The sequence below is a fragment of the Eptesicus fuscus genome, chromosome 16, assembly GCF_027574615.1.
Source record: "Eptesicus fuscus isolate TK198812 chromosome 16, DD_ASM_mEF_20220401, whole genome shotgun sequence".
Classification (NCBI taxonomy): Eukaryota; Metazoa; Chordata; class Mammalia; order Chiroptera; family Vespertilionidae; genus Eptesicus; species Eptesicus fuscus.
The window spans coordinates 26,231,459-26,248,308 of NC_072488.1; the positions used below are offsets into that span (position 1 = coordinate 26,231,459).

The 16,850-nt window shown below is 40.5% G+C and overlaps 1 protein-coding gene across 1 annotated transcript in view; it reads left to right on the forward strand.

Annotated features, from left to right (window-relative positions):
• The first annotated feature begins 1,169 nt into the window (after positions 1-1,169).
• PPP1R21 (protein phosphatase 1 regulatory subunit 21) overlaps positions 1,170-16,850 on the forward strand; it is a 54,006-nt gene continuing 38,325 nt past the window's right edge. The window contains exons 1-4 of the mRNA XM_054728212.1: positions 1,170-1,251; positions 8,872-8,940; positions 12,565-12,711; positions 15,193-15,294. Coding sequence (XP_054584187.1) covers positions 1,195-1,251; positions 8,872-8,940; positions 12,565-12,711; positions 15,193-15,294 — 375 coding nt within the window. The 5' untranslated portion in view covers positions 1,170-1,194. The remainder of the gene's footprint in view (positions 1,252-8,871; positions 8,941-12,564; positions 12,712-15,192; positions 15,295-16,850) is intronic.

Below are 16,850 nucleotides of genomic sequence, written 5' to 3' on the forward strand. Positions count from 1 at the left end.
TGCTTTTTAAATATATCTGTTCATACTATAGTATACTGCAATTTGATTTTAAATGATGCTTTGTCATGTTGATATATACACAGATCTAGATCATCAGTTTTAACTGCCGTGTTGTAATGTATGGCAAACGTATACTGAGTTTATTTCATTCCTCTATCAATGAACATTTCTGCGTAGCAATAAATGCAATGCTAGAACAACATCTAAGATATAACAGGTCCTCAAAAATTATTTAATAAATGGGCAGAGGCAGGCTTTTAATTCAAGCACAAGTGGCATAAAATAAATGTCAGACAGACTACTTCTTGTTTCCGTCCTCCAGCCGTTTGTCGTTAACGCCCGCCCTATGTGCACACGCGTGGCAGGAGTCACTCCTGAACCTTTTAACAGCTTTTCACCCAACCCACCGAAAAAGGCTCGGATGGGGTGTGCGCCGCGGGGGAGGCAGCGGATGGAGTGGGTAGAGACAGAACACAAAGAATTCCCAATGTCAAAATATAAGACAGTAAAGGTTTGTCTGTGGTAGAGCAGGGGAGGGTGGCAGCAGCAATTGTCATACATTTGGGGGAGGTCTGAGAGTTTACAATGCAAGGCATGTCCGGTGCTACCACATCCGGATACAGAGATAGCGGAATACAGAAGACTCTCTCCGGGAGCAGGTCTCAAAAGCTGTAACCAGCAAAAGCCAGACGGTTGCCATGGGAAACAGCCGGGGAAGGGACAGCGGGTCGGCCAGAATTCTTAATAGGCTTAGAATGTTTCTTCTTCCGGTCCTCGGCTCTTCGCAGCCACCGCCCTCTCCTCGGTCCCCCGCCCATTCCGTGTACTCCCGTCGTTCTCTTCCCCTCTGGACTCTCCGTCTCCCTTTGAAGTCGCCATCTTGGACCATGCGTCAAGATGGCGCCCCCTGGTCCTAGGGGCCGAACCCAGGAGAGCCAGCGAGGCTGCGCGCGCATGTGCCCGGGCGCGGGAGGGTGGGACGGTGACGTAAAGACGTGTCCCCGCCCCCGACGATCGCCCCGCCTCTGGGCGAACCCGGAAGTGGAGGAGGAGGAGGAGGAGGAGGAGGAGGCGCGGTGGTGGCCAAGCGGACTGGCGCTGGCGGAGCCCTACACGGGAGCGTGTAGGGGTTTGTGGGTGGGAGGCGGGGCTGAACGGCCTGGGCAGCCTGGCCTGGACGGGGCGGGGGAGGCCATGGCCTCCGCAGAGTTGCAGGGGAAGTACCAGAAGCTGGCTCAGGAGTACTCGAAGGTACCCATCATGGGCGGGGATTAGGGGGTCCCCGGCCCTGCGGCCTCGGGTTGCCTTGACTTGTCGGGACTGGGGGTACCGCGGAGGGGTCACGCGAGCGCACCCCACCTCTCACCTTCGCCTCATCTGTCCACGATTACCGAGCCTCCACCTGCAGCTCCCAGGAGATGGAGCGGGGCGGTGTCTGGGTCGTGTGGGCTTCTGCGGGGAGGAGCTGGAGTTCGATTCTTCCTTTTAACTGAACTAGCGGGCTTAGGAGTGGATGTCAGAAATCCTGTCTTCTGCCTCTGGTGCTGGCCGGAGGGTGCTGCTTCCTCAATTTTCCTAGCCCCGTGATGGGGACGATCAAGCTTTCCCCCTTTCCGCAGGGATAACATGAGGAGAAAGAGATATATCTGCCCCCATTCAATTCGGGAGGGAAAATAGAGTCATGCGTGTAAACTGCTTCACCAGGCATGGTGGTTACTATATATTCAGTGATTTAGCAAGACGTGTGGAAGTGATTTTGAAAGCTTGAATCCCAGGTCTGTGTCCTTTCCTCTCTTTTCTCTCAGTCACCTGGAGCGGGGCAGGGCACCCAGCAGGTGTTCAGTACATGTTGAAATATGCCTTTTGTCGTGTTTATGGTATAAGTCTTTTAAATGATGGAATCCTTTCTTGGGAAAAGGGCTGCTTCTGGGGAGGGCGTTTCTGCTTTGAGAATATTCTAATGAAGTTATAAAAGCGGAATCTTACATCTATGGAAATCGATTTAATAGTCATTAAGCTTAGTTTCCAATGATCGTGGCATTCATGGTGGCAATGGAAAGACTTAGGCACCTTTTTACAATTTGGAGAAACTGAGACACATTTATTTCTTATGATTTCATTTAACAAATATTCAGCAAGGTGAAATGAAAAAATAAAACCCATGCCTAAACATACACACTAGTCTTTTTCACCATCCAATGGGGGGAGCCTTTTGAGATACCACACTTACTCCAGCAGTGCTACCGTTGGCATTTCCGTTAGAAATTGTCCCAAGCGCCTGTGGCACAGTGTCAGTGATGACAGTTTTCATCCTTTGAAGGAATATTTTCTTGTTTGAAAGGGCCAGAAGTTGCTTGGAACAAATCCATATGATGAAGTGGGATGGGTGGAGGATGGCAATAGTATACAAACTTGACTCTACTATTTTGGGGAAAGATGTTTCATGAGTATAAAGTAAGGGGACTGATTTTCTTCTCCAGAGAGTAAACAAGCTCAGAAGGCAGTTCCAAAAAATGTGTGGTTTTTTTTTCCAAAAAATGTTTTGAGCAATGACTGCATTGCTGAAAAATTGTATAAACTCCCAAAGAAAGTAATAAAAACTTTGAAATAGTTTGTTCTTTTGGACATTTAAGCTATTTCATTCAACAGACACTTACAATGTGCCCCCTGCAAACAGTCTGCCCTAGTTGGTCGAGTGAGGCCGAGTTCCAGCTTAAGGAGATCCCTTTAATAGAATGTTCAAACATTGTACGTAATTATAATACACTATGACAAGCGTTAGTTCAGTGGGTGCACAGAAGAGATGGAGGGTGAGAGTAGAAGTTATGAGATTGGGGAGTAGGGAAGAGGGAGGGAAGGATGGTAGCATTCCAGGCAAAGGGGAAAGGCTATGTTCGCTGACATAAAAGCACACTAAGTTTCATGATAGAGAGTGGTGAAATATGGTTGGAGAGATAATTTGGACCCGATCATGAAGGGTTCTGGATGTTAGATAAGAAGTCTGAACTTTAGTTTTTGAGTAATGGAGAAACATCAAAGGTTTTTAAACAGGGGCAATAATATCACTTTCAGGAAGGAAAGGTAACTATTTGGAGAATGAATTAAGTAGAGAAAGATTGGTGAAAAGAAGACCAGATTGTAGGCTGTTGGAATAGTTTGAGGGAGAGTAATATAGAATTAAATAAAGATAGTGACAGTTGGGATGAAGAAGGGGCCTAGATTTAGGAATAACAGTTAAAAAATACTTTTTAGCTTCTTTGCTGAGTGACAGCTTTTCGCATAGCACTAAACTTACGATGGATATGAAGAATGTATGAGGTGCTCATCATTGTGTCTTATTCATTCTGTGGGACATGGTAAGTGAGGGAAGAAGACTGAGGGTTGACCCTGAAGTTCTGAGATTGAGGGAACATGACTGCCACAGAGGAGGGTGGGCAGAAAGGCCAGCCAATTTGAAATGAAGGGGTGGATTAACGTTTGGATGCAGTCATAGAATTTTTGGGCTGGAAGGCACGTTAAAGTTATCTTATTCATATAGTGGTTTGAGGTGATTGATTTTGGGGTAATTGGAGAAAATTTCTAGTGGAGATGGACTGGCTAAAAGTCAGGACAAAGGCCAGGACTTTTGGAATAATTCCCATAAAGACGATAGTTGAACTATAAGAGTGAATCAGGGTAGAACACTTTAGGTAGATTATTTGGGGAACATCTCTAGGAAGGACGTGATAAGAAGAGGAGATGCTAAGAAGACTAACAGGTCTGCCCGGACTTGAGGTATTCTCTCCTATTGGGCCAGACCATTTTTCATCCTTTTAATTTTAATGTGAAGAACTCAGTTTTAGATTTTATTTAATTTCAGAACACCAGAGAACAGAGATTGGTCTAAAGATTTCATTTGTTTTTTATTTCCTGTCAGTTCTAGTGCCAAGCAATTTCTGGATAAAATCTAGGCTTATCTTTAACCCTGTTCCTATGGAAGGGGTATTCTACCTTCTTATTACCTTCCCTGGTGGAGAAATTGTGGGCTGATGTTGAAATCCAGTTAGTTTAAGAAAAAACAACAACAACATTTCCTCTTATTCTGTAGAAGGAAGCCTACATATCAAGAGAGGAACAAACAAGATTCCTAATCCAAGGACATTTACAGAATCTTCTCATTCTTATATAAATTAGATCTCAGCCTGTGTTCCTGGAAGGAGCCCATTGCTTACTTAAGAATCATGGTCATAATTGTCTTTCCTCTTGAGAAGAAAAATACAGTCTGAGGAGCTCCCATTAAAGAGATTGAGAGTTTAGTTAGATAAAAGATCAACCGTGGAGGCCAAAGCAGATGAGAATTGCTGAGTCAGACAGGATGCTAAAACATAACGTAAAAGTGGACATTAAGACCTTAGTAGTTTGGGCAATTAAGAGAGCATCACTGGAAACTTATAAAATTTCAGGTTTTATAGAGTTTAGTGGAGGAGAAAGATGTGTAGAAGCTGATTTTCAGAGGTTTCTGAAATTAACAGGTAATAGATGGAGGCTACCTCTTTGAGATTGAGGGAAAGCTAATCAAAGCCTTAGTTGCTGCACTGTTGAAGAATCAAAGAAGACCATGTCTTGGTGTTTCTTCCATGGCCTGCTGTGCTTCTGAGGCTCTGGTATATCTCATCATGGAATTCAATCTGCTTTCTTTGCAGGGGCACTCTTGCCTGGTACCATGTTGTGTTCCTCTGGGTCAGTAGTTCTCAAAGTGCAACCCTTGGATCAGCATCCTTAGATCTGGGAAAGGGTTAGAAATAGAAATAAATTTTTGGGTCAAACCTGAACTCACTGAACCTGAAACTGGTGGCCAGGCCCAGTAGTCTGTGTTATAACAAACCTCTCTGGTGATTTGGATGCACACCAGAGTTTGAGAACTGTTGCTCAAGGAATGATAGCAGTCTCATCTTTTAAAAATTCTTTTCGAGGCAATTGACAACCAATGGGAAAACCAAACATCCATTATTTCTTGAACAGTTTATTTGGCAATTGATGCTTCTTTTAGTTATGCAGGATATTGTCTTTAGGAAATTTACAGACTTATGCTGTTAGTATAGAGCTACTCATATTGGGAGAAGGTCAGTTGTGATTCTGTGTGTTTGATTTCCAGATAGTGGGGCCTGGAAACCTGATTAATTGACTCTTCCTGTAAGAGAAACAGGCTCAGGAGCTGGATTGGATTAAAATCGAATATCACCTTGCTTTTCCCCACCCTGATGTGTAGGGTTGACTATAAAGTTGGATTGGAAGACAGCCTTGTTTGTGTTCAGTGTTATCCGATGGAACTTTCCACAAGAATGAAAATGTTCTGCATCCATGCTGTACAGTAGGGTAACCACTAGCTATGTGGGGGTGTTGAGCACTTGAAATGTGGCTAGTGCCATTGAAGAACTCAGTTTTAGATTTTATTTAATTTCAAATAATTTAGGTAGGCACATGCTGGACAGTGACAGCTTAGCCCCTAGATTAGAGCATCACAGATGTAAAAATCTATGTGACTCGCCTGAAGACCTTGCTAAATTGCAGATTCTGGTTTGGTAAGTCGGGTGGGGCCTCAGGTTCTGCTCTGAAAGGAATTTTAGTGATTATCAAGGCTAGAGTTACTGTAGCTGGGGTCTGCAAATGACTTTAGTATTCTGAAGCTGCAAATGAAGGTTTTGGTAAGGTTTAGGAATGGGCTCCACGTTGTCTATTGCACACATTCACTTGTAATGAAAAAAAAAAGCTATATGTTTAAAGATTGTTTTTATAGGGTTGTACAACATGTATAAGTCTTAAAATGCCCACTGTATGAAAATAGCTATGTGAGAGTGGTTCTGACACAGAAGATTGTTGAGGATTAAATGAGAAATGCATATAGATGATTGTCTCTCTTTCCCCACAAACTCTTCCAACAGTTTGTGATTGTAGATAGTAAATCCCGAATCTTGGGCCAGTTATCTCACCCCAGATTGTCAAAGTGGCATGAGAGAGATCACCACTACATCTCTGCCCTTGGAAAAACAGCTTTGTGATAAGCCTGACTCAGGCCTAGCTGTTCCAGAACCAGAGTTACCTAGGACAGGTCCAAAGTTACCTAGGACTGGTCATTGAAGAGTTAGGCTCAAGGATTTTGAGACTGCTTGGTGTCCAATAGGAACCTGAGGTTCAAATCGTTTGGAGAAGGGTCTTAGGGACTGCTAAAGTAATGACAGTCTCTTGTAATTGTATAATGCATTGCATTTAAACACTGTTTGCATACAGTATTTAATTTGATTGTTTAAAAATTTGAGTGCCTTCTCTATTCCTAGCATTGATCTTTCATTGTAGTCTAGAGATACAAGGAATTATACTGTAGCCTCTACCATGAAGGACGGTTGAGTTGGCAGATGGGAGATGAGTAGAGAAATAATAAATTAATCATAAATCACACATGAATTAATAAATATAAAATTTACTACTTTAAAAGTAAAATTAAAACTGGACAGTTTAATAAGAGGTGCCTTGTTACTATACTAGTAAGTGCCAAGGGAACTAAGGGGTAGGCTCACTGTGGACCATACTGGGAGCACAGGGAGTGGTTAGGAAAAATTTATGGGGGAAGTAGGACCAGAAGTAGGAAGTAAACTCCTAGAAGAACAGCTGGAATTTGGTTGGTCACAATGAGGAAGGGCTGTGCTTTCAGAGTAATCAGATTACAGGACAATGACAAATGAGGTGCAAAAGGACTAAGAGGGCTTCAGAGATGGGGTTCAGAGGTACTGTTCCTCTGCTGAATGGAATGGAAGAGCTAGGTGCACAGCCGCTGGAAACTAGCAACATCACCTTCTGGAGGGTTTTCCTGTCCTAACGGAGGACCATTGGTGATGTTATATCTATTTCTAAAACAGGAACAATCTGCATTTGTCTCCCCACTGTGGAAAAGGCTGGTGAGGAGAAGTAGATTCTAAAAGACCAGACTGATCACAGCAGTGCGAGGCTTTGGCAGGCTGCTGGTTCAGTATGCAGAAGTGTGGCAGTAGTGATGCGGAAATGCAGGAAGATGCCAAATGCTACAAAGTGTAATTAACATAGCAATGGAGTATGTCGTTTATCATTGTCATCCTTTTCTACCTACTAAATAATAGAAAGGTATTTTAGATAAATATTTCTAAAAGCTGCATTTTCTATTAAGCAGTTTCATTGAAACCATGTTTGAATTATTTGTAATTTAGCAAACAATATTTTCAAAAGGAAAATTCAAATAATTTTTCATTATAATCATTTTTTTTTTTTATTGCTGTAGTTCAGGTCCTACAGAAAACTTACAGTTCAGTGGACTTCAAGCTTGGTCTCCAGCCTTTAAAGCAGTCACTAGGAGCTTCTAAATACCACACCAAGAAGATAGCATAGATCAAAGTTAGGACAGGGGTATGAAATGAAACCTAGATACCCAAGTAGTAGTGCTGCCTTTTGGCTAACTGGGTTTGAAAGTATTTTTTTGAATTTTGTTACCTAAATAACACTTTACCCGAGAATATGTTGATATTGCTTAAAAAATAAAATAATGCATGATGGAAGTCACCGTTAAAGTGGTCTTTCCTTCTTCTGAACTTCTAGAGCAGAGGTCCCCAAACTTTTTTTGGAAAGAGCCTAATAGCAAATATTTTAGGCTTCTGGCCACACAGTTCTTAACTACTCGTGTCTGTCATTGTAGCTCAAGCGCCATCATCAATAACACGTAAATAATGAGTGTGGCTGTGTTCCAGTAAAACTTTAAAATAGGCTGCAGGCCAGTTTGGTCCATGGGCCTTAGGTTGCCAATCCCTGTTCTAGAGAATTTAATGATTATATTGCTTTTCTTTTTTTCAAGCAGAAAATACTAGGATTGCTAGTTATCTTTCATCCTTCTTTTTAAATTATAAGCTCTTTGAAAACAGGGACCGCTTTTTAAAAAAACCTTTATTCATTTTTATGAAAAGAAGAAGAAAGGGAGAGAAATATCCATTTGTTGTTCTACTTATTTATGCATTCATTGTTTGCTTTTTATATGTGCTCTGACCAGAGAACGAACCCGCAACCTTGGTGTATTGGGATGGCACTCATCTATAAAATGGAGATAATATACAGGGTGGGGTGAAAGTAGGTTTATAGTTGTGAGAACATGAAACACAGTTTATTCTTGTATTATTATTTATTGACTATTGCATTGTTTTCCATGTGAACAACTGTAAACCTACTTTTGTCCCACCCTGTAGTACCTGTTTCATAGGGTTGTGAGGTTTAATGAAGTAATATAAGTAAAACACTTAGGACAGCGCTGGTATGTAACGAGCATTCAGATGTTAGCTGCTTCTAAATTGAGTCTGCTTCTTAGTTGCTTTTGGTACACTGCCTCAGCTGATGCCTGATAGCAGGTTTGCATTCTTAATGATGCTTGCAATATTAGGCACAGAGTCCTGCTGGGTATGTTGATGTCCTACACTTTGATTTTCTGTAGATTTATTATTCCATAATTGGTCCAATTGTATATATTTTACATATGAATGGTGTGCCAGAGTTTCAAGGAAAGTAGTAGTTTTTATTTAGGGAGGCGACTTGGTTTCTTAGAAAGAACCACGTGCTGGAAGTTGAGGGACCTGGGATTTAGTCTCCATTTTGCCACAGATTATGTGTTTTATATCAGTGGGCAGCCTCGCCACTGAAAAGTGGCAGAATGGTGATACCTACTATCCTCTCTGGGCTAATATTTTTGTTCTCATATATACATGAGAAGATAGTTACTCAGTGTTATGATTCCTGTAAAGTAATGGCGATTTTCTAAATTTTTTTTTTGCTACAAATGATTGCTTTAAATTAAAAATTAACTATTGCTTATTCTGTTTGCAGCTTCGGGCTCAGAATCAGGTCCTGAAAAAAGGTGTTGTGGATGAACAAGCAAATTCTGCTGCTTTAAAGGTATGCAACAGGATATTTGTATTGTGAGGTTAAGTGAGTGTTTGGTGTTGCTTAAAGTAGGGAATTTAGCTGATTTTGTGGGTTAAAGTCCCAACTCTGACACTAATTCACTAGGAATAGTGATGAGTAATACAGTTTTTTTGGTGTGTTTAACTTTCTCACTTCCTTCAGTGTGAATATTATGTGCTTTGATTTCCTTAGCTAAACATTTTAAAAATGTATCCTTTGACTTTAATGCATTTCTCTTCTACCTCAAGGCCTTTATTTGGCATTTGAATTAATAGGGCTTCTTATCTGTTTTGATCACTGACAGAACTCTGAGGAGGGCCATGTCACATTTATATTTATGTCCCCAGCATTCAGCAGATGGTTATTCCCTAATAAATGGATTTGAAAGTGTGAATCATTTAGTCCTGTGGTCGGCAAACTGTGGCTCGCGAGCCACATGCGGCTCTTTGGTCCCTTGAGTGTGGCTCTTCCACAAAATACCATGGCCTGGGCGAGTCTATTTTGAAGAAGTGGCGTTAGAAGAAGTTTAAGTTTAAAAAATTTGGCTCTCAAAAGAAATTTCAATCGTTGTACTGTTGATATTTGGCTCTGTTGACTAATGAGTTTGCCGACCACTGATTTAGTCCATCCATCTTGCTTTTGGGTTGAACTTTTTAATAGTAATGACCTGTGTTAATCAGGACACTCTGCGTGATGATACATTTGAACATTAGCACCTTTGTTAACTGAAGGAGAAATATGTAGTAGAAGAAGGAATTTGTTTCTGCCTCATCCTAGTTGGTATGTAATAAATATTGCTTAGTGATATTTTTAATTGGATAAATTAATTCCAGGATATGGATTCTTTCTTGGCTGAGTTTCAGTTAAGCACAGGCATGGGCGAAAGTAGGTTTACAGTTGTGAGCACCTGAAACAGTTCATTCTTGTATTATTATTTATTAATTATTGTATTATGTATTTGTATTACAACTGTAAACCTACTTTTGTCCACACCTTTATACTGCCTACCTCATTCTTTTGCTCTCTTCCTTGCTCCTTCTTTAGACCAAAGGGATTAGGATTCCCTTTACCCTTACCTCTTTCTGGAGTAGCCCCTAACCAGTAACATAGCCTAAATAGTTTCATTCAGGTAACTGAGACTCAGAAGCAGGTCCTCTTACTTAGCCATTGTTGGACCCTACACTAGAGAAGGCTGTCTTTTGAGAGTGCCCCCTCCTCAGGGGCTGAGATGGTTCAGGATGCCTTACCCACGCTTCCAAAGCTCTCTGTGCCCAAGTCAAGACGATTAAAAAATAAGCTTTATCGTCAGAATTTGTTAGTCAAGTTATTATTTTGCATAAATCATTGAAGAAATGATAGTATCTCTCCTAATGCTGTTTAAAACCTGTTCTGGGGAAAGTATTTCCTAGCTTGTTTTTGTAGCCCACTCTTGGTTTGACACTCTCCTGTTGCTGGTCATGTTTGATTAACTCTGTGGTAATGGTGATGGTGGTGACTGTGGTAGTGTTGACTGCAGGTTGTATTTACTGAGCACTCACTGTGTGTCGGGCATTTTGTTAAATACATTATATCCATGAGCTCAGTTAACTCAGTTAACTCCATGAGCTCATTATATCCATAAGCTCCTCATTAACTCTGTGAGGGCACATAACATTGTCATCATCCCCATTGCACAAACTAGGATTTACAGAGAGGTTGGGAGAGCTGTCTTCTGAAATTAATGATTGGATAATGGAGTTAGAGCATTTGTCAACTAGTGATTTGTTATAAGAATGTAAAGAAATTACTTTTGTTTTACAGTTCAGTGCAGTGGTCATTATAATTACAGTAAGAATGACAGTTTGTTTTTCACTCAATAGGAATGTTAGGATGTCTTTTGTTATAGTAGGCTTTTGATTATATTGGTTTTGCCTCAATGAGTTGTGGATACAATATACTTTCATTGATTTGAATTTCTTTAATTTGAAACATATGATAATTTGGACATGGGGTAGAACTAAGTTTACCATTAAAAGGAAAAGTGCTACTAAACAAACAATAGAAAAGAACAATATTTTTCTACTTATTGGAAACACATTATTTTATCACTCTAGCCCTGCTCTCAACATATAAATAATGTCAGTAGACTGCAGGCACCAGCCTATGGTTTTTAGTTTGCTGTTTCAATAGACTTAAATCACCTATTCATTAAAACTTGACCTCTTCTTAGCTTTATAGTGGTTTTAAAGTGAAAGTAATAAAAGTACAGTTCTTTAAATATACATTAGCATCTGGCCATCTGTGTTTGATTACCAGTGAACACAGTGTTGTCAGAACATCATAAATAAAATGTAGTTAGAATAATATTTTTTTAAAAATAGAGTGAAACTAAATATTTCTCTATTTTCCCCATTTTCTTACCCTATTATGGTATAAACAATACAGAATGGTCAGCAGAAGATATGTCGTGTTTAGATTTTGTTTCTACTTTCACTAAACTTAAGAGGAACAGCAGCTGAAAATATTTTTGTGTTAGGATAATAATGATTTTTATCTCTGACAAATCAGAATAGTTTAAAATAAAATTAAGTGTATTAAAAAGACTTCATTTGGATTGACTTAAATTCAGGGAGGATTTAAAGGAAACATGAATGCAAATATACTTCTGGCTGTTCTTGTTTACTGAAGGACATCATCAGTTGAGTCGGAGGTTCTCTTTAAAAATTCAAGTTTATAAAATTGTAGCCTCAGGCTTTGTGTCTCCTCACTGCCAGACACATATATAACATTATATGACAACAAATAATTATGGATATTTTACTTTAAGTTGATGACTATCTTGTTATTTAGTATAGATCCTCTTTATTTTTAAACTAGAGGCCCAGTGCATGATTGAATCATGCACATGTAGGGTCCCCTACACGCTTTCAATCGCGGTGGAGCTGGGTGCCTGCCCGCTGGTGCACCAGGCCTTTCAGAAGCCTCCGGCTCAGCGGAGGCTTCTGAAAGGCCTGGTGCTGGAGCAGACAGGCACCCAGCTCCCCCACTTTTGATGGTTCGCGGCCGCTGAGGGGGGCTACCCTGCTGTTGAGAGGCGCAGGGGGCGGGACTCCCGCCCCCTGCGCCTCTCAACGGCCGCAGAGGGGGGCTGCTGTGGACACCTGGCTACCCTGCCGTTGAGAGGCGCAGCTGGGTGTCCATGGCAGGCCCCCTCAGCGGCCGCGGATCTGGCCGTTGAGCGGCACAGGGGGCAGCCGTTGAGCTGCCCCCTGCGCCTCTCAACAGCAGGGTAGCCCCCGTCAGTGGCAGTGGATCCGTGCCTCTCAATGGCTGGATAGGCCACCCCGAGTCCCGCCCCACAGCCTCCCGCCGCCCAATCGTGGGCGTAGCGGAGTGATGATAATTTACATGTTACTCTATTATTAGATAGGAGGATTTACTTGGTTTGGTCAGAAAATGATTTTGTCACAAAACAGAGCTAAAAACGTAGGAATTGGAATGATGAACATACAACTTGAATTCCCTAAAGCAAGAGGTTTTGATTATATTTTGGTGAAACAAGAATAATTTTTTTTTCATTATTTTTAAATCTTCAGGCTAAATTATAAAGAATGGTTTGTTTTCACTTTGATGTAGGAACAACTGAAAATGAAGGATCAGTCATTGAGAAAACTACAGCAGGAAATGGACAGTTTGACATTTCGAAATCTGCAGCTTGCCAAGAGGGTAGAACTGCTTCAAGATGAACTGGCTCTAAGTGAACCCCGAGGCAAGAAAAACAAGGTAAGTCAGATAAAAGCAAGGTAGTGTAACCTTGTTGTTAGGTACAGACATCTGTAGGTCATCCTGCTTATAACAGATGAATTTGTCACCTTCAAATTCTCTAATGTTCCATTATTACACCTGGATATCGGGTCAAGGAAGCAGATATTTACTATTAATATATACTAATTAGAGGCATTTTCAAATGAATGTGAGTTTAAAAGAATTTATTAAGAGCAGACATGCACTTATTTTATTTAAGTGGCTGAGAAAAATGAAAGGAATATCTCATATTAGTCAAAATTATTATGTTTCAGTTATGCCAGGTTGCCATTAACTCAGGGTAGGGCAAATAAAATAAGAAGCATTGTCAAAGTATAACTGCTCATGTGAAAGTAGCAGTTACATACCTTAGGCTTGTAAGTTTGCTATAGATTTTTTATTACTGTTTATTCCTATGAGGCTAATTTGATATTCTTGTCCAAAGATGTAAAAAAAAAACTTTGCCCGTTATGGTTATGTGGTGAAGAAAGATTCTTACTGATGTAAGATGGATGATCTGGTACTTTAAGAAGTTGCATTTTTTTTTTTTTTTTTAAGGGTTAGGGCTAGTGATTGAATCTTTAAGTTGTGTGTGTGTATATAGAACAGTACCCCCAAATTGTGGATGTGAGGCAGTAGTAGCAGAGCTGTAGGAGGGAAGAGGAAGACCCACAGTAACTCTGTGGCAGGAAGGCTTTGGAGTAAAGCCCAAGCTTGGATCCTTTGTCTGCCATTTATAGTCTACTAGCATTCCCGTTGCAGGAAAAATCCTGCAATAGGATTTCCTGCTGCACTCTACCCCACCTCCGCTCCTCCCTTGTCGCCTGCCCCGCCTTCTCCGCCAGCCTGCCTGCTTTTCCCTTCTCCCCCGGCCCCGCCTCCGCCCCGCCTTCTCCACCAGCCCGCCTGCTTTTCCCTTCGCCCTGACTTCGCTCCTCCCTTCTCCTCCCCCCCAGCTTGCTTGCTTCTTCGAAGCTTTACTCCCTCTTCTGCAGCTCTTGGCTTCTTTCGACACTGTCTTGATATGCAAATTAGCCGCCATCTTTGGGGTAATTTGCATACTCATCCTGATTGGCTGGTGGGCGTGGCTTGGGTGTAGCGAAGGTGTGGTCAATTTGCATATTTGTCTATTATTAGATAGTATGACTTAAGGCCAATTGTTAAGTCTTGCAACCTTAGTTTCTCCATCAGCAAAATGGGGGTGATACTCTTGTTGTGATCATGGGATCATGTAAAGGTGCCTAGGACTGTATTTGCCAAATGATGGGCAATTCGCATAATTATATGTTAGTACCTTTCCATATGCATTTCCTTGACATGAAAGAATTTTCTAGAGTGGTAATTTTCAAATGGGAACAGAGCAAACAAAAAGGTGTGTAGTAGAATCACTTGGGAAAACTGTGTCAAAATACACATGCTCTGCAAAATCTGAAAGACCGTTGGGGAAGGAATAGCCATTGTCTTGAAATGTGCTTCACGTATTAGTGAGATCTTCCCAGGGCTGTTTAGCAGAGGTTTGGATGTAACACTCCTGAAATCATGTTAATTAAACCTATCCAAATTTGTACACACTGAGGACACAGAGTATGTAATTCAGCAGTTCCTTATGCACCTCTATGTCCCAAACATGATGGATATTTAATATATTTTTAATATAGCTACTCTATTTTCAAAGAGTTTCCTAATCATTGGGTCACATTGCATCAGTAAGTAATTTCATTTGAAGTGAGGAGTGAGGGTACAAAAAAAACAGAGAAGAGCGGTGACTGATGTCTGAACACAGTTTCATTGTTAGGCTGACCCTTGAATAGCCTCAGTTCTTGTATTCCATGAAAACAAATGTTCATTATTGGGTCTTTTAAATAGCGCTATTCTTCTGTGTAGAAAAGTTAATATTGGTTAAAAAAAAAAAAGCAAAAGAAAGATATTTTAAATAGTCTTTGAGCTTTTTTCTCCAGTTTATAATAGCTTTTTTAAATTAGAAATTTATGTGAACTTTTGTATAAATTTATCTTTGTGAATGTTAAATAACTTATTATAATACCTTAGAGGAGTTTAACTCAGACTCATGGAATTGCTAAAACTTTCATTTTCCAAACAAAAAAACAACAAAAAACAAATTAAAATGATATTTATTAGCATATTTACATTACTAGCTTTTGGGTCTTCTCTGTCTTCCAACAGAAATACTCCTGAATTCATCTGTAAAGAATAGTGAGCCTTATCTGTTTTTTTTTTCTCTCTCTTTTTTAAGCTTTCCTGTCCATTGCAATATTTGCAGTTCCAACTTGTATCACATAGGAAAAGTTAAATGATGGACTGTATACCTTTTGCAGGATTGTTTGAGAATGGTGAACACGTAGAAGAGACAAGCTACTAAGGTGATAGAGAATCTGTGTACCTTAGGATATTTCTCTAAAGGATGAAAGTTATGTGGACATAACTTATTCTTTCCATCAGAAAAGTGGAGATACTTCTTCTCAGTTGAGCCAAGAGCAGAAGAGTGTCTTTGATGAAGATCTGCAAAAGAAGATAGAAGAGAATGAGCGGTTGCACATACAAGTGAGAAGATCTTTCTGTTTTCCTATATGAATTTAAAAATGGGTCAAATCATCTAGAATATGAAAAAAAAAGCAAGATAGAGTGTTCTGTGTATGTATGGGTGTTTTGATGTTTCCTATGGTTGTTAGGTAATATGTCACTGCCATTCATTTCTTACATCTCACTCATATCTTATTATGGATGTGTGTTTCGAAGTATACATTTGTTTAGAGGATAGCAGAATAACTTTATAACTTGACAATATAGAAATATACTGAGCACTATTTATTTTACATAGGAAATGATTGGATGGATCATTTAGATGGGGGCTTATGAGTAAGTAGTGTTGGCCTTTTAATTTATTACTGATCACCTGTTAGTCTATAATGACTGTTAGGATATAGACCATGTTGGCTTTGTATACCCAGCCCCAGAACAGGGTCACACTCATGGCAGGCCCTCAAGTCTTTATGGAATGTTAAATAATCAATATTTGCCTCCAGACCTTCAGCATATTATAAGAGTCATATAAGGGTAGTGTATCCAACTGTGCTTCTTGATTTTTGTGTGTGTGTGTTTGCGAAATGATGAATATAACTGAACAGTGAAAATAAATAATGCGCCAAAACCGGTTTGGCTCAGTGGACAGAGCGTCGGCCTGCGGACTGAAAGGTCCCAGGTTCGATTCGGTCAAGGGCATGTACCTTGGTTGCGGGCACATCCCCGGTGGGGAGTGTGCAGGAGGCAGCTGATTGATGTTTCTCTCTCATCGATGTTTCTGGCTCTCTATCCCTCTCCCTTCCTCTCTGTAAAAAATCAATAAAATATATTTAAAAAAGAAAAGAAAATAAATAATGCATTAATTCTCAGTCTTTGACATTGTTAAAAAAATGAACCTTTGACTTTAGTACATTTTGTGATAAGTATTCCTAATTAGTATTGGATTTTTATTAAGAAAAAGAGCATTACCTGTTTTAGGAATAACCATCTATTTGAATTTTGATTATTTAATTATGGAAATTAGCTCAGTGGAAACATTATACCCTGGGCAGTTGAATTATCTGTGTGCCAGAAATTGAAATAGAAATTCATGAGACTGAGAGGAAGGAGGTGTAGCCTTTGGAGTAGATCTCCTATGTTCCAATCTCATTCCTACCACATTTTAGCTGTGAGACATTTGACAAGTCATAGAGTTCCTTTAAACTCCTTTTCCCATCTGTAAAGGAGGGCTAACAATAACACTACCTCTGACATACTGTGAGGATTCAGTGAGGTCATGCCTGTGTGGGTTTTGCATAGTGAACATATGGAACCATATGGAAGTTGTTCAATGAATAGTCACTGCTGTTGTTTTTCTCTTCATCCTATATAATAAAACCCTAACATGCAAATTGACCAAACTGCGGAACAACCGGTCACTATGACATGCACTGACCACCAGGAGGCAGATGCTCAACGCAGGAGCTGCCCCTGGTTGAGGGAAGCTCCTGCATTGAGCGTCTGCCACCCAAGAAGGCGGCAACTGGTGGCGGTGGTAGGGTGATCGGGGGGCAGGACCAGCTGGCAAGCGGACGCTG